The sequence below is a fragment of the Chanos chanos genome, chromosome 6, assembly GCF_902362185.1.
Source record: "Chanos chanos chromosome 6, fChaCha1.1, whole genome shotgun sequence".
NCBI classification, from domain to species: domain Eukaryota; kingdom Metazoa; phylum Chordata; class Actinopteri; order Gonorynchiformes; family Chanidae; genus Chanos; species Chanos chanos.
The window spans coordinates 24,761,502-24,780,292 of NC_044500.1; the positions used below are offsets into that span (position 1 = coordinate 24,761,502).

General features: G+C 40.0%; 1 protein-coding gene across 1 annotated transcript; it reads right to left on the reverse strand.

Moving 5' to 3' along the window:
* Positions 1-1,976: 1,976 nt before the first annotated feature.
* Positions 1,977-17,436, reverse strand: padi2 (peptidyl arginine deiminase, type II). Its single transcript, XM_030776681.1, has 16 exons — positions 17,345-17,436; positions 15,610-15,784; positions 15,080-15,149; positions 14,276-14,337; positions 12,521-12,638; positions 12,121-12,280; positions 11,773-11,956; positions 11,096-11,199; positions 10,268-10,379; positions 9,921-10,028; positions 6,999-7,150; positions 3,382-3,535; positions 3,052-3,145; positions 2,843-2,922; positions 2,448-2,576; positions 1,977-2,210 (listed from the first exon to the last, which is right to left on the reverse strand). Exons 1-16 carry the CDS (start codon positions 17,434-17,436, stop codon positions 1,977-1,979), a joined length of 2,028 nt encoding a protein of 675 aa, XP_030632541.1.
* Between the last annotated feature and the right edge of the window lie 1,355 nt (positions 17,437-18,791).

Below are 18,791 nucleotides of genomic sequence, written 5' to 3' on the forward strand. Positions count from 1 at the left end.
CAGAACTATTTTAAATCAGCTTCATTAAAGCTACAAACTGAGGCTATGTAAGCCATAAAAGACTTTGTTGCTTTATCCAGTGAGAAATGTTCCTTTCATTACATTATTTGTGTTATCATTCTATGAAATGCCATGTTTGGACCTTTTTTTGCCATGGGGGAATGTGCTGAAAGATCAGTGTTTACCTGGGATTGTTTCTTTCTTTCATATATGTAGAATGATGATAATTGTCAAAAAGGATGTTACATTTTAATAAATGAATGCTTCTGATTTTAAAGGTTAGTTTAAGGTGGATTGAGTGTTCTCTTGCTTTTTGTTGAATTCTGTGAAAATTACTGATAAATTTGGCATTTGTGTTTCACCTTTGGCCAATCTGTGAAATACTGTGAAAAAGCTCTGGAGTTGCCTTCTCGTCTTGTACTGCTCTGTTAAAAAAAAAAAAAACTGTCTGTGATGAGGAACAAGCCAACTGAATGTAAAGCCCTAAAGTGACAGAAGTATTTTTACTTGAACAAGCCCTGAGATTATGTATGATAAGTACATACCCTCTATGGAGAGAGATTTTCTGAGAGGTCCTATCCAAGCTGCACAAGAACGTGTATTTATAAAGAATCTTATTTTTGGGGTGATGAAAAAAAGAGCAGGAGAATGGCATAGTGAATGTATGTGAAGGTGTAGGCTAGCCTGTGGAGTGGTCTCCCCTGTACTCTTTTGGCATGTTGTACCTGTCAGAAGGCAATGAAGAAACCTCCTCACACTTTACTCTATTTCTGTCCTAACTGTCCAAACTGTCAGTATCAATGCTGTGATGTTCCTCTGTTTAAATGACATTCATTTTCAGTGTATTTAGGGTCTATACATTTCTCTATGTTGTGCCACTACATGCAAGGAGTGGTCCCACATTTCTTTTCCATTCTTTTAGAAAAATATCAATTTTAATGTTTTCTTTATATATGAATGTTCCTTGCATATGTGTAGGTACATTGGTTAGTACTGGAACTAAACCATGAGGAAAACTGGAAAAAGGCATTATTTAAATATGGGTGTTATGATGATTTGAAGACTGGTGTGCAGCAGGTTGTGAGGTCACTCTGCTAGCCTTGCTAAAGCCATACTGCTAACACTGCTGTTCACTGCAGACTGCAATAGTCCTATGTGTTCCTTTCCAAACGAAAAAGCTGACATGCAGAAGAGGAATGTGTCCTCTAGTGAAAAGAACACGCTACTACACTGTGTCTAAGCCATCTGTAAGTGCTGTGTTTGTAATATGCTGGAGATTAGAGTCAGGCACAAAATCATTCTGAGTTAGAGACTCTGAGTTGTGCTTAAATGTTGATTGTAAACACATTCTCTTTAACATCTAGTGCTTTGTACGGTATGTCTGGAAATGGCTTGTGTGGAAATAATGCTCTACCTATTCCTTTTGTTAGAACAAGAGACGAATAATGCTAAATAAAAACAAAAATGGTTCATGAAATGCTTTTATTGTTTCCTTTTTTTAAGTATAAAAGTAGTAACAGTCAAAGCACGTGACTAGTTAATCAGTCATTAATGCAAGGTATCAATGCTGGTTTTTAAGCTTAAAAAAAAAGAACAAAGACAAGAACTTGAATGAACTTCTGATTTAATCAGACATGAAAACTGATCCCAGTGTTTAGTGAGAGAGATGATTCTCAAACTGTTCCCAGATAAACCCTCATGATCCCTGCTGCTCTGTAGCATATTCATGAATAAGACTCTTATTAGCATTAGCATTGAACCTTCATGCATTACTGTGCTGTCAGCTTTTGCCAAAAGGTTCGAGTTTCTCTTTTCATGCAGCTAGGGTCTCACTCTGTTCCCTTCCTTTCCCTTCTCTGCCTGCCCCACCCTGTTCCATACCTTTACCCCATACTAAAATACTCCACCCTTTCTCCACCAATCCCTCTGTATTTCTGTCATATTTCTCTAAGTCTTTCTCCCTCTCTTTCACCTCCTCACAGCTCTGAGTTCCACCAGCGGAAACTAAAAGGCTCACGGAGTACATTGGAGCCACAGTGCACCTCCCCCAGGAGTTTGTGATAGGAGGCGAAGTCATCAATGAAGGTGCAGTTGAGATCAAGGGCCTCCATGAGTGAGCACATCTCCATCTCGAGAGCGCAGTGTCCGTTCACACGGGGCCCAAACGGTTTGGGGATGCCCAGGTTCTTCCCCAGCACAATCATGTTCACCTGCAGACACAGACACAGATGGTCCTTATCTCGTCCCTTCTGTTCTGCAAAGGCTCCATTTCAATATGCCTGACTCAACTTGTCAGAATAGTAAACAAGAACTGCACCTAAAGCATCTGCTCTGATGTTTTTACATTGTGACCGCTGAGGCAAGCTGCGTCACATGACTAGTTTTACTAGCCGTATTTTGAAATGCTGGAGTGCCTTTAAACAAGACCAGAGTGACCAGTTTCTCACCATGTCAGGGTAGTAAGCCACTGCCCTGTTATCCTCCTCAATTTTAAATAGGATGGGCAGGTCAATGATGTCATCATCGTCCAATCCCAGCTCCCTCTTCAGCACATCCCTGTTCCAGTCAATACAGTTCTAACAGAGAGGACACCGGTTGTACAGGTTTAAAGAAATGCATATTCTCTTTGGCTGAATTTCTTCAGCTTGTTGGTGATGGGTCTAACTGGTTGGTGATTGGTCTGACTTGTCAGTGACTGCTCTAACTTGTTAGTAAATGGTCTAATTTGCTAATTACTCTAACTCATTGGTGAATGGTCTAACTTGTTGCTGATTATTCTAACTTTTTGCTGACTGGTCTAATTTGTTGCTGATTGGTCTAACTTGTTGCTGATTGGTCTAACCTGGACATAGCTGTTCTCGGCCTGAAGAGCCTCATTTGCCAGAATGTCATCAACCGTGATCTGTGGCTCTTCCTCCAGCCCTGGAGAGAAAAAGATGCGGCTGTATGAGAATTCAGCACAGTAGCTTTATTTCCATCCCCATGGCTCAAACAGATAAAATATAACAGTCAGTAAAGTGTAAGTTAAACAAACCTCCAGCCAAGGCTCACCTTCAAACAACTTGGCTTGCCCATACCCATCATTCTGTAGCCTTTTGAACAGTTTGTAGCCTGCATCTGGGCTGGCCAGCAGGAGCCTAAAGCCCTAGACAAAGGAGTGAACAGGGACAGGCTGACATTGGCAACATTCCAACTGACATGCTGGCAGCTAAATATGCCACATGACCGCTACAGGGCCTCATTTGGCCAGTGATGGCCCCCCCATTAGCTATTGAGAGACTGTGAAACTAACAGAGATTCTCTGGGCTTCACTAGAAGTGAGAAATGATTCCTGTGTTTGGGGAAAAAAACAGCAACAAAAAAGAGATTACAGTATTTTACCTTTCTGTCGGGGGCTGGGACAAATGTCATGAACTCATCCACGTGTCCCACTACCAGCCAATCAGAGTATAGCGCTATGGGCTCCTGGACTTTTTGAGCCCACAGGAAGTCCTGCACTGTTTTGGTCATGTTCCGGGCAGAGGACCATGTGGTCCTGAGGTGAAGAATAACAGGACACACAGTAAACTCCTAAGTCCTCTTACATAGACTTTCAAAACAGAGCACTGAGATTACATAAAAGATATGTCCTCTGGTTTCATTTACAATACGGGGCAGCCGTGGTCTAAAGGGTAGACTGGTAGACCGGGCTTGTGACTGGAGGGTTGCCGGTTCGATTCCCAGGCCCAATGTCCACAGCTGTGTGCCCTTGAGCAAGGCACTTAACCCCAATGCTCCCCGGGCGCTCGCCAAGGAAGGCTGCCCACTGCTCCTGCGTCTGGTGTGTGTTCACTACTGGTGTGTTGGATGGGTGGACAGTGTGTGTGTGCAATCACTGAAACTTAACTTAACAATGAATACTCCAAGGAAATGTTCCAGTCATCCAACATATTCAGCACTGCTTTTATTCAAATGAGAGAATGCATATATATATGTGTGTGTGTATATATATATATATATATATATATATATATATCTCAAATGAGATCATGTTCGACGTACTGCCAGCAACATACCCAATTTCAGTTTAATAATGCTGGCTCGCTGCCTTATTTGCCTTTGCCCATTGCTACTGTAGTTCACTGGAAAACCGAAACGCTCCCAAACAGAGGATCTTAAGGATACGGGAGGGTCCTGAAGCTCTGGCTTTACGGTCGCCATACTTACGAGGCTGCGTCATTGAACATGTGCTAATTCAGTTGCTAAGTTATAGCTCCTTTATGGAGTCGGAGAGGAAACTGAGTTTTTAATTTTAGTTATACCTACAGAAATGTAGAAGAGAGATCACACTGTATTTTGTCAAGTATCACTTTATTCGCTGACGTTTAAGTCGACTGACCATCAGAGCTATGCACGTAACGTGTGCGGTTATAGCTTGACTATATTCACTCTGATCACAACGTGCACCGAACCGAACAACCTGTACCAAATATGTGTACCATTAAACCCTTAACACAGAATATGCAACTTGACGTAACTTTAAATAGAATAATAATTTCATGATTTACATGTGTTATAGTGTTAACTGTGAAATTAAAAATGCGTTTTGTTACATTAGTAACGTCATGAGAGCTCAACAGGCTGCACCTGCAGCGGTGGGCAGCGAGTTGGGGTTTGGGGGGTGGGGGGTTTCGCGGTTTCGGTCTCGGTGTCAGAACCATTACACCCTTAATATCTATCTCCATATCTATATCTACATCTATATCTATATCTATCTATACTGTATGAGTGTGTGTATGTATGTAGGCATATATATGGGTCATTCCGTGTCAAATCAGATAAGGTTGTTAAAGCACCGTCTCAGATTTTGTTCAAACCTTGTCTATATCATGAATGAGTCCCAAAACCAAGGCCTGCAAAAAATATTTCTGTTCAAATTCCATGTTCTCATATTTTTTCAGCCCCTTGATATTATTTCGTTTTTATAGTGTCAAAAACGCCTTATTTGGGAGGCCAAGTTTGGGCACCAATATCTTGAAGAGTATTGTTCCTAGCCTCACCAAACTTTGTAGGATGGAAGACAAACATTTTTCTGTATGCCAGAACCATCAAAACCATGTACTGCATGCCATTTTATATTTATAAGGCCCTAGATTTGGAAAAAAGTGCAAAGTTCCTGCATGAAAGTGACATTGAGGGTACTACAAACCCACATTTTTGCACCAATATGATATTGATCATTATTTTTTCTGCACATACAATCCTTTATTAATTTTGTGCCGATATCTGAAGTTTCTGTCACCAATGGACGTGAAGATATTATTAATAAAGCATGGCCTGGTGACATATTTTGGTCATTTACATAGGACCAAAATGATATGTGGGGTAGCTAGTAGGGACATAAAAATGTACATGGAAATTGCTTGATGTAAAGTTATTAAGGGTGCAAAGTGCCAATGTCCTTCAGTTTTTCCTTCATACAAAAACAGACAGATTTGAGAGATATTTTACCTATGGCAGAAAAACATTTTTTTTTTTACATTTTTTTTGGATTACATTTTTTATCTCCATGAATCAGTGAATGACAGAACATAGGGATTCCACTTATCAAGAAAACACCAAACATGTGCCCAATTCAGTACTGTTATTAAAATTATGTTATTACACACTATTACATCACATATAATTTCTAGTACATAATTTGCTACATTGCACATCAATTTCAAAAAAGTTATTTGATTTTTTTGAGCATCTTATTCTTTTTAAACATGGGATACAAAATTGAACCACTCCATTGAATATAGCATCTATCAGAGTTAATGCCTTTTTCTATAATGAGGCCCTGATGAGGCCTGTCAAGAATACAGCTTGCATTGATGACCTATAGTAAATGAGCATATAGAAAACATGTTTTTCTTGACTCCAATCAATATTTCAGAGGATGGGACACACATAAGTAGACATAATAAGCTTCTCCATTATGAACGTTTTTTCCTAGAGGTAAAACAATGCCTTTAACTATGTGTATTTATTTATGAAGGGAACATGGAAGAATATTGGCACTTTGTACCCTTAATAACCATACATCAAGCAATTTCCATGTACATTTCCATGTTCCTACTAGCTACCCAACATATCACTTTGGTCCTATGAAAATGACCGAAAAATACTACCACGCCTTGTTTTATTCTTAATAACTTCCTGTCCATTAGTGGTAGAGACCTCAAATACTGGCACAAAATTAACTAAAGATTGTACTTGAAGAAAAAATCATGATTGATACAATTTGGGTGTGTTTATAATACCCTCAATATCACCTTCGCTTAAGAATTTTGCACTTTTTACTAAATCTAAGGCATTAAAGAAAATCAAAAGGCATACAGTACAAACTTTTAATGGTTCAGTCAAACTGAGAATATATTTGTCTTCTATCCTACAAAGTTTAGTGAGGCTAGGAGTAATACTTTTCAAGATATTGATGCCGAAACATGGCTTCCCAGATAAGGCATTTCTGAGAGTGTAAAAATGAAAAAATATCAAGGGCAAAAAAAAAAAATTGGAATTGAGCAAAAATATTTTGCAGGCCTTAGTTTTGGGACCCAAACATTATATAGACAACTCTGAACAAAATCTGAGACGGTGCTGCAACCACTTTCCCAGATTCTGTCTGATTTGATATACACACACAAATATGTATGTGTGTGTGTGTGTGTGTGTGTGTGTGTGTGTGTGTGTGTGTGTGTGATGTATATATCTAATCTAATCTAATCTAATATGTATATATGTATATATGTATGTATAATAAATCCTGTCGACAACAAGGAGCCCTTTATGGTTTTATTAACAGGCAGATGCTAGTGAGATTGATGTATTGCTCCTTAAAAAATTGAGAAAGAAGCAGAGTATCTTTAATGTGTACACTGTACCTTTAACTCTCTGCAGAACTGCAATCAGACAAGCAGCTGTACTGTGTGTGTGTGTGTGTGTGTGTGTGTGTGTGGGCGTGTGTGTTTACTCACGTGGGGAAGGCCACTCCGATGATGATCCTACCCATTGGGTAATTTTTGCCATTCACTGTGACAGGTGGGCTAACTTCCAGGTTCCCAAAAGAGTCTAGACTGCTGGCCTCCTCATTAAAGGCTGTGCGAGTCACGTGACCAAAGTCAGGGCCCTGAAACAGAGAAACTGCATGACACTCTGGGTAAAATGAACATTTTAGAGAGCTAAGACAAATCAGACAGGGTCTGAAGCGTAAAATCATCCATCCATGCTGGATTTCACTGATACTGAAGACTATAAGGAGGACTAATTAAGAAGAAAGCCTGGGGGGAATGACTTCCTCCTTTACTGAACCTGAACAGGAGACTGAGAAATACAGTTAGGATTAAAATGACAATGACTGCATCATTGAACTTAACATTATGTCTTACTCAGTCCATTAAGTAATGCAATACATTAAACATACAGGCCCTTTGGATGCAGGTGCCTGGCGCTTGCATTGTACTGGAATACTACCTGACAGGATCTCAAGGGCAAGAAAAAGACTGAATAAGTTTAAACTTGTAGCTCAGTTTTTAATAACCTGAAATATGGATTAACCTCAGGGCTGGGAGAGGTACCTAGAAAACCCAAAGCTCCCACCATGTGGTGAAATAAAAATGAGTTTATGAGTTTACTTGACAATATTACATAAACCCACTCCACTGACTGAATCAAGCAAATGTTTAGTCTGTGAAAAGTCCAACTGAGCTTTTAACTGAAGTTAGACGTACAATTTTACTCATTTTGCTCAATTCATTAACGTCTACAAGTACACATAACAAGTAAGATTTTTCAGCGTATGAGAATGTTGCTTTTGACTGATTAGTAGAAGCCCACACATAAGTAACCCAAACATAAGGAGTCTGGGTTGGCAGTCACCCTAGGGAATGCTGGGATTCTGTTCGTTGATGTGATTTTGCACAATGCATTGAGCTCTAAGTGTGCTCCAGTGGCATGACTCCTCTGGCCACAGACACATCAATAACCACTGATCTGGATGAATGACAACATGACAACAAGTTATAGGGGTTTCCAGGCCCGTGGCCCATACTACCCATAATTCCCTGTTTGACCTAATGGGTAATCAAACCCATCTTCTCAGCTTTCACTGTAATGGTATTGGATACAGCAGTGAAACCAGATACCAGATACAGTGATGACGCAATTTCGCCTTAAAACCACGGAAAAATCCAAATTCTTTCTCTCTAGCAGCGGGTGTCTCTTGCGGGTTTTCCTACCTGCATAAAGAGACACCGTTATCTCTGGCTGTGGATTCCCTCTCTGGAAGGGACCCTCCCTGCCTAAAGAGACACCATCTCTGTGCAGAGGAAAAGAACAAAGAAACAACGAAGCGGGATATTTGTACCAAACTTCCAGCCAAAGTTTTAATGTACTTTCTCTCGCAGTTGTGACTTTAACTTCAACCGGTTAATTATACTGTAACACACACAGTATTCGATGGAAGAAAGGCGACCGGATCCCTTTTTGTTTCTTAAAACGTTGACGAACTAAATCAAGAACCCCTCAAGATCATCGGATGAGCGACAGAGCCCTGAGGATCTTCAAGTGACAAGGAAAACAACTTCTCCCTGCACCTGCACATCGTACTGTGCAGCAGGCCACCAAAGACGCATCTTCAGTCACCACGCAAGAGTGATCAAAGTAAGGCTGGCATCTGAGCACATTTTAGTCTTAAGGTTGTATGTAGTTAACATGAAGAAAGTGTTGTTATTTGAATTCTTTTATGATTTAAATGTACACACTGTATTTTATGCACAATTCGATTTTTGGCCGCTTGTTATTTTCTTTTGTTTGCAGCTTCTAAAGTATAGATCTGCCATGCCAAGTAGTGTTGATTATGTTAATAAATAGTGTCTTTGGATTAAACTGTTGTCCTGTCTGTTTCTGCTGCAATATTCACTGAATGCCAACCTCTGCCATCAAAATACTCCAAACTGCCTTCATCAACCTGGTTGTTCATGAGTGTTATAGATTTAGTAGTGTAGTGCAATACATTACTACTGCAATACTTGCTAAGACTGCAGCACGGTGTTACAACTAGATTATTCTATTAATTTTAGTAGTTTAATTATAAAGTATTAAACACCAAAATTAACGGTTAATAACTTAAGGAGACTGATTAATATGAGACTGATTTGATAATCCTATCACACCTACATCTTTTGGTGCCCCCCATGTTCGGATTGCTACTGTGCTTACAAAGTCATGGTAATTAATGAAAACTGGCTAATATAGCACAATACTTATGAGTCAAACATCATGTCCGAGAGTCACATTATTCACAGTCATTTGGATGTGAGTGATATTTACTCAGGGAGCTTGCCTTGTCCTTGACTTTCTGGATCCAGCAAATTTAAAATATGTATCATCAGTCTGAAGTCCCTACAGGTCTCGATATTGCTGCGTGCCAAGTTTTTCTAACCCCCACCCATTCAACACAAAAAGCCTGGTTTGATTTAATATACTGCAATCATCTTATCTAATATAAAAATTATCCCAGTGCAGGTCCAACCTAATAGCATCAGCATAAGACCCTGTACTCTGCTCTGTGAAATATGCTACTGTACCAGTACTGGTAGGGGACAAAGTGAGAGGAAGATGCAAAAAGCCATACAGTATGCAAAAACCCCTTCTTGAAAGCAGACAGCGGTTAGAGGAGATCAGGTTTCTAGTTCCTCCATAAGACTCTATGTAGACCACACGTTCAGTTTTAGAGAAGTGTTGTAAGCACTTGCGTAACATTTCTATGCTGTTCTACAGCTACAACACAGCACTGATGCTATCCAAGGAACTGACATCGCTGGTGTTTCAGGGGAACTTATGATTTGCCTTAACATCACCCTTTAAAAAAGTCTAACTCATGAGGATTAACTGCTGACCAGTAAGACTTCGTAGGGGAAGTCCTGAAGTTCACCGTCTCGTGGAGAGTCCAGCACGACGGGGAAGCGGTGATGAGGAGCGTCGATGTATCCAAACTCAATCTCATCCTACAAATGGATCAAATGTTTTTCATTACCCTTCAAAAAAGACTGGAGTCTGGAGCCTTAAAATGCCAATGTAAAAGAAATAGTTAATGTAATTGCTAATCGTCATGTTTCAAAAATATGTTGAATAATGAAACAATGACGAATGAGTCAGAAATCCAGCTCTACCTCTGGAGTTCAAATTTCTCTCTGATTCCAATGTCTCTCTCTGACATGTGCTCACATATTGCTGAAACCCTCACCTGCATCCAGCGATCTCCACGGTTCAGGTATTCATGGCACACCTTCAGTTTGTAACCACTGTTCTGAACCAGCTTTCTCATTCCCTTCAGAAATTGATCATTATCTGAGGTGCTGTCAGTACAAAAAAAAGAAAAAAAGAAAAATGATATTATTATTACGGTAACATGCAGGGACAGGTGGTCTTGGTAATTTAACCACCCTGAGGTTGACTTCTATTACCGCAAAAAGCACAAGACTGTTCCAAAGATGATGGGTTAGACACTGTAAGTCATAAAAGACAAATGTTTATGATCTGATCACTGACTTCCCTCTGGCACTTTTACATTTTTGGTATGTAAAATTTCAGACTTCAGATTTATAAACGTGTTCTCCATATTACACAACTCTTTCTGCTTTAACACACTTTGAGTGGCCAAAGAGAAGTAAAAACTGCTGTAAACAGTCAGAGCATGTTTTTTTAACAAAGGGTATCATGAAAGAAAACTTAAATTCAAACCTGCTGAACCTGAGGGCTGTGCTATGAAGCAAGGTAACTGGCTTATCCAGGTAACTTCTGGTTAAGTTAACTCAGAGTAAGTAGTAAACCTCCAAACAGAAGAGCCCAATGGCTTTGCTTTGTTAGGAGAATGAAGTCAGGGGGCTCTTCGCTTCATAGTACAGCCCTCTGATCTTGCCTGGGAACACATACTGAATTTAATCATTTAGTGATTTGCCTTCTAACTTATTTGCATTTTACAAACTTAAAATGGATTTGACTGTGAGCACTACATGTTATTACTTTGAATGGTTATACTATCATTACAGTCACTGTAATGCTCAGCTCTCACCTGCACACAAACACCTCCACAGGTTTCAGAGTGTTGGGGGTCATTATCCAAGGGGCTACACGAAACATAACCTTGTCAGTGTAGATCGGAGTCTCAGGGAAACCCTGCTCACAACAAAGGGAAAAGCATCAGAACCAGAATCAGAAGAGAATCAGAACATCTTTAGGACTTCCTTGACAGTGCTCCTTCTCCTGAATTGCTCTTCTCAGGGATTATGCCTGAAGATCTGTGAGGTTAGCACTCTCAGACCAGATAGCACTTGAGAGTCTAGGTTCATTGGTGAGGGCACATTTCCATAAAAAAAGAAAGAAAGAAAAACAGGAAAAGGGTTCAGGATCAGAATTTACTGGTACGATCTAGCCAGATCTGCAGTACAGCTGGAACTACAGTGCCTGTTCTGACCTGAAAGGCACAACTCTCAGTGTCTTGTAGGTTTTTTGTTTTGAAAGGGCTGAAAATTTTATCTCTACTTTTTTGTTTAGAACAAAAAATAATAATGAATAATTGTAGGTGTACACACACACACACACACATATAAACACATACCATTTTATTGCGAGGAACGTCCCTAAATAGAAGCTGTGTGTTAAAATCAGCAGATCTCTAGCTCTTGATGACCTGGATAACCTATGAATAGTGGGTAGGACCATAGATAAGTGATAGAGACAGGAGCTGACCTCAGACACTGGCTCCAGCAGACTGAGGCTAATTGTGATGAGTCCGTCAAAGTCTTTGTCTGGGAACTTGAGACCCTCCACAAAGAACTCCAGTTCAGAGCCTCCACCAAGATAAGGAACTTCCTCTGACAGAACCTCGCTGCTTAGCACCAGAGGAAACTCCTCCACAAAGACCGAAAAGATCCTGTTTACTGAAATGACAAGGCCCGAGTGTTTTCGACAAGACCTCTCAGCTTGTTGTGACCTAACGCTTTTTTAATACAGGAATTTTTTAAAATAACACTTTCGTTATAAAGTACAAAATTCTAGGGCAGCATGTCAGACAGAAAGGCTAGAGTCAGTGTGGACTTACTCAGATTGTATGACTCCGGCTTTGTATTTGTCCCAGCCCTGAAGACGCGCGCCTTCTCAGCATCTGACTGAGAAATGTGCAGGTTCAGCTTGTAACCCTCCGGCAGCTTGGCCGGACCATTGGTACGCAGCACCATTTTAGACATGTCTCGCAGATCTGTAAATTCAAAGACAGGTATCTGTAATTCTGTTTTGTGTTGTGTATGGTATAACGCATAAGATTCCTGGCTCCTGTCCGAACCTCCATGTTGTTTAGTCACAGCTGTCCAGATGACATGAAACAAGCTGTGCCTCAAGCCTAAGTGAATCGTCAAAATAAGAGTCTGTGTTTATACAACTGTACAACCACCACATTACCTCTCTTATTATGGACGCTCCCGGTAGGTGCTTTGCTTACCTGAAACCTTACTGATCTTCTCGTTTTCACAGTCCCGCGCCTTCCGGTACGTAGACTCAGAGTCACAGTTGACCAGGAGAATGGCACCGTGCCCGTTTGGACCCCACTTCCATGAGCCCTGTAGGTAAACCACAGCATCTCCAAAATACTACCAATGGGATACACATGTTTGGGTGGACTGACTGGCAAACATGAACTTCTCAAGATCAGGTAAAAGTTTTAGATTAAAGGGCTGAGATTGAGACCTGAGACTTCAAGGATTCAGTGAGTAATGAATTTTCAGTCTCAGAAGGACAAATTCTTCCCATCACATAAGAGGGGAAATTAAAAGTGGACCTCAGGACTTTTTTATGGCTTAACATCTAAGTTTGGAACGCCAACAGAGATGGGAACTGGGAATTCTGATTTCTTGTGGCCAAGCATCATCTGGACTGTGCTTGCATGACTAAGCTCTGCATGGTTAGACTGAGTTAATGCTTCACCCAACTGCCAAAAACCATGGAGCTGTTCTTTTACAACATGTGAATTTCTCTGGGCAAATCACTAATAGAGCCAGAATTTGCCATGTCCTCCTCTGCATCGTCACACATGTAATCATAGGAGGGCAGGAATAATTCCAGGCCCTGGTTTATGGGTACCATTCAGGTCTGCATGAACTGGATGTTCTGTCTCTTTACAGAATTAACCCTAATAAGGCTTAGTTCCTTGCCTCACAATGGGGAATGAACACCAAACATTAGTCCTGAATACTCAGTTTGTGCATTAAAATCTCAGCTTTTTAAACTGTATCTCTACCGACCAGAACTATGCATGCCTTGTATTCAACTACTCTAGGTCCTTGGTGCACAAAGCTCCTTTGTGATCCTGTATTTGTTAAGCTGTACTGTATATAGGCTTAATCTTTTTGTTATTATTCCACTTGCCACTCATTGACTGCATTACAGCTTAGTCTGTGCACTGCTTGCATGGTGGTGCATTGCACCGCAGTGTAACACGTTTAACTACAGCACAGTGGTGTACAGCACCGCAATGTAATATAATTAACTGCAGCACTTCGGTGTTAAGCACGACAGTGTAACATATTTAACTACATCACTATGGTGTACAGCACTGCAGTCTAACACATTTAATTACATCACTCTGGTGTGCAGCACTGAAGTGTAACATAATTAACTATGGCAGTTTATTTGCAGTTTGTATTAGAATCACCTCCACCTGGAGCATAATACCTGAACCTGCATGTTCTCTACTGATGAACACCTCTTTGGGTGGTTCTAGATTGGATTGCCTGCTAATTGAATGAATGTAAATGTGAATTCTGGTTAAATGTAAGGTTCAAGTTAACATCAGGATCAAAGGAGGAGAATGAGGAATGTGTTCAGTGTACCCAGGGTCAGGACTGGGTTACTGTTAGACTAAGCACTGGGTAATATCCATACTGGGTTATATCTATCTGAGATTACAACCATGGGTTTGAATAGACTTGTAACAGAGCGGAGGTGTGTCTCACACACTTTTGAATGTGTAATGCCATCTGCAAGATGGCCAGGGTTGAAAGTACATTATGAAATGTCTAGTTAGATGTGTCACACAACAGAACCACTGTACTCGCATATCCTCTCTCAGTCACAGCCTTGGTGCATGAGAACAGGTTGGAACTATTGGCTGACGAGCAAGCTCTGTCCAATCAGACGTGGTTCCTGTGCTGTATAGGGAGGCATGGAATAGAGCCAGGTTGTCTCACACAAAGCTCACCTTGTTTGGATTGTTCTTTTCAACCACTCCGTCTCTGTCCGCATCCACATCCAGAGATATCTCTACAGGAGAACAGACATGTGACAGCCCGTCCCTTACACCCACTCTCAATAACACTGTCTTCTAATACACTAAGCACTGTCTTCTAATACAATGAAAACTATCTACTGATATATATGATACACTATTTACAAATACACTAAACACCATCTACTAATACACTAAACACTATCTAATAATGTACTAAAAAGCAGAAAAGCCTCAGTTTCAGTACAGTCCTTCACTCCTCCTCTCAGCACTGTGTTCAGACAGTGAGATGCTCATATTGATAAACAGGAGCTATGAACACATGGACTGACAGTCTAAGAGATGTTTTTCTCATGTATGTATTGTAGGATCAAAAGAAGAATTAAACACAGTGACCTCAGGCAATTTAAAAGTTATAACTGTGAGCAAATGTCTGGGTAAATCAAATGTCTGAATAAAGCAAATGTGTCAACGCATGCAAGTCAAGTAGGTGCGGTTCAAAACACAGAGGTCTTATCTATTCTCTTCTTCCTTAATCAGGATTAAATATGGATAAAAAAAATACGGTAACACTTGTTAAAGAATGTGCATTTCATTAAATACATCACAAGTCCAGTCTTTTATCTTTGGGCTCTCATCATGTTCTCATACTATTGATTCACATTCAAATGACCAGTGTTATAATTATCAAATGTCCTTCATCCCAAAGATTTATGGAACTTCACATCTCTCACCATTCACCATTTAAGTGGACTAGACCTGAACCATAATACATACCGACAGCAGTCAGGTGAAGCAATGCTTTGCCCAGTGCTTCTGACTTTGACCCATAATACTTGACGGACAACTGTAAAAAGAGCAAAAGTTTGTCTCTCACACATAACTTTACTTTTATTTTACGAAAAGTAACTTTAGTTTTTTAAGGGAATCATTGTTCAGAAAGAACATTTATGACAAAAGTTCTTTAGACAATATTTTGTGTAAACTAAGTATAGTCATAAATAAAACAAGCTGTTTGGTTTTTATTTATTGATGCCCTGATGAGTGTAACCTAACCATTTGGAAAGTTTCCAAAGAACGACACTCGTGACTGGATAAAAAAGCCTTTATATGCAGACTAACTGCTGGTAATAGCAATCCATACCACTCACACTTTGTTTCACTACTACCGTCTATCAATGCCCTCTTATCTCACTTACACAGTATTTCTACTGGCCAGCACTGTCTGTTTTTTAACTGAAACCACTACTAACATTTGCCTTACTTTTCTGTTTTAACATGTTAAAGAATTGTTGTTTGTGAGTTACCTTGCTGTCATTGGTTGTCTCACTAGCTGCATCCATAGAGATGAAAAGCACAGTGGAGTCAGAGAGGGGGTGGGGGGTCAGGAGGGAGTTGTTGCCTGGGAGAACTGGTGTAACCCTGTGCCGCACGGTGGGACTGCATTTCACTGAGAAAAACTTCGATTTAGGTGGGGCACTCCTGCATGGACAACACACACACACATTAGCAGGTTATCTCATTCTGTAAGTCATTCAGATGCTTCAATTCTCAGCACACATATTAATTTTAAATAGCACACTTTCTGCTTTCTATTTAGAGAAGCAACAAGTGGCTAAGTAACATTACTGTGTTTTGACATGGACCATAGAACATTACAAAGTCAGCCCAAGGTAAGATATAGATCAGTAGGATTACATCACGGTTAAGTGACCTCTGTAGTGTCTGTGAACAAAACAACGGTCAAAACCAGAACCACTACCTTCTGCTGTCGACACGGTTAAAGAGATGGCTACCTAAAAAAAATCCGCAGAATCAGCATTATGGTAGCCATTGGCAACATGGTCTAACAGCCACGCAGACTGTAACTCTGTCGTTTTCACAGACTTACATGACAGGAAGATGGGAAGGGTGATGCAATGCTTTCTTGATTGTGTCATTGTCTGATTTTGTTTTGACGAACGCAGTCGTTTTAAGAAGTACGACATTCAACACCGCAAACTAGGACTACAAAACATTGCCAATATGTGTCCTTCATTACCTAAAAACACAACCAGTATTAACAAACTGGTCTGACCGACCTACACATCTGTAATTCTGCACAGATTAAATTGCATCATTAAAATATTTTATTGTTGTCACTAATGGAGAAATCTTTCTTGCCGGTGAGATAATGGCATCGTGCAATCACACACAGACACCATATTTTGCTCAAAACCTCTGTTTACATTAGCTACTGTTAACGATTACACCTTGAGTGAATAAGTACTGTTCAGTTGTATAGGTACAAAAAGATGATGAGGATTGCGTTACTTCTTTGGCATAATGAAGCACACAATACGTGGAGTAACAACAACACAAAGAAAAATGCCATAGCCAGAACAAAAGGGCGGTTAATAACAGTTGCATATTCTTACTGCACATTTACAAAGGCAAAACGAGACTTTGTTCGCAGTAATTCATTACAGTGGCGTGAAGTATATAATAGCTATCAGAGAGTGGGCGGCAACAAATGTCATTATTTTCAGAGACATTCTTTTAGTCCCACAACATTCCCAACAGAAAGAGTCGTAACCCCCCACCCCCAAATAAATTAATAAATAAATGAACTTTTAGGACTTTTAGGAATATAATGATTGAAAAGCCCTTCCCTTACAACGTGTTTCAGTTTCACCGCAATTAAATAGGCAAAATTAATTTATAACCTCAGATTATATGGACACGGAGTAGTCTCTCAACCACAGAATTTCGTGTTGCTTCATTTAACAAGGCTGAGGTTTGAAAAATTTTAATAGCACAAAATATTCTACTAATTTATCGGAATGTAATGACATTTCGCTGGACTCTGGATAGAAACTGTCACATTTTTATTCCACATTTTTATTCTAAGGCGTTGAAATGAGCTTCTGAAAACATTTGTCGTTTTCGTATCGACCAAGAAATCACACATAATTAAGAACGCATGGTCTGTAAACGTTAAAATAATAGCGAACACTACTGTGTTTAATAGCATTAAAGAGAAACTATATTAACAGAGGCTACCTGTTCAAATTCACTGTCAGCTCTGTTCCGACCACGTACATCGCACTAGTGGTCTTTCCACTCTCGATTCGAAGTGTCCGCGGAGGTATCATGGTTACTAGGCACCGTGTAGCCTCTGTGTTGTATTAAGACGATTTAACGAAGAATCGTTATCGTTAGACTTCGGTATCCAAAAATGCAGCGGTATACCATGCGTTAGGGGTTGGCTAGACACCGTAGGAGATGATTTCTCCGTGACGGACTATAAAGACATCTGCTGGGTATGTAACACCATCTGTCCTAGGCACTAAAAATGTAAATTTTCAAACTTTCGCTAGGAGGCGCTATTTCGATTAAAAAAATGCAACAGTACAGTACATGAAACAGTTTACTCTAAATGGCCCGTTGATTTCTCCGCACGCGAGACGCATCTTCTAGCACCTGTGTCAACAGCAGACAAATGTTTAAGGGATTATATTTTTGTTCATTTGATTAATAGGCCAGGCTATGTAAATGTGGAAATAAATTTGTCTTTTACCATAAACTCAAGATACAGGAAGAACAAAATAGCATAATTCATTATAATCTTGTCCTATGCTCAGTCAGACGGTGATTAAATTTACCTGTTCAGATTAACCTTCAGTTCTGTGCCAACTACATGAAGAACGTATGATGTGCTCCCAGCGACAAGCCGACATGTGCGCTGATACATGTTGAATGCTGATTCCATGGCCTTTCTTTTATTCAGCCCACTACTGGTTTTCTTTTGGGAGACATCCATATTGCTCTCGCTGGAAGAACGTTTCAGGTGAAGGTACACTGCAAAAGTGATTCTTCCTCAATGTCACTCAATCTTTATAACCCAAAAGTCAGTGGGTGGGCGTGCACTAACCTGTCCAAACAACAAGAACCTGAGATTGTGCTTTGAGTGGAGTTGTGCAATAACTGCAGCATTCCTATCTTCTTTTCTTTTTTTCCTGGAGTCATACTGTATGTTTCACACATGCAATACAGTGTCTTTTAAGTTGTCACCCATTGCTCTTAGTTGTAATATAGAAACAGTATGGGCTATGCTGATCAGTGGAGTGTCTTTAAGATACCCTCTCTCCTTCTCTCTCTCTCTTTCCCTGTGCTGATACTGAGCAGTGTTGGCAAGCTACTCAAAACTGTAGCTGCCGGTTATTCAACAAAAAAACATAGCTGAGCGACATGAATGCTATCCTTTAGAGAAATGTAGCTAAATAAAATACAAGCTACATGACAGAGGTAACTTGCTACATTGAATGATGTCATCTCTGAAGCTGATCAAAATCTATTATAGTAACATGCCAATCAAACAATTTGCTCTTATAGTTGTTTATTACGAAACATCCAAAATACTGGTATGTACTTTACACTTGTCTTCCTGGACTGGGCCTGGATCAAATGCAAGAACAGCTTCAACAGGTGTACAAAATAAAACAGATAT

What these genes read in the sequence shown, in the direction of transcription:
- padi2 (XM_030776681.1), bottom strand. Translation starts at nt 17,436, where the DNA reads ATGATACCTCCGCGGACACTTCGAATCGAGAGTGGAAAGACCACTAGT. An exon ending in TCCCAGCCCCCGACAGAAAG is followed by an intron (nt 3,146 to 3,381) that starts GTAAAATACTGT and finishes TCCTTTGTCTAG; the next exon opens with GGCTTTAGGCTCCTGCTGGC. An exon ending in CCGAGAACAGCTATGTCCAG is followed by an intron (nt 2,577 to 2,842) that starts GTTAGACCAATC and finishes CCTCTCTGTTAG; the next exon opens with AACTGTATTGACTGGAACAG.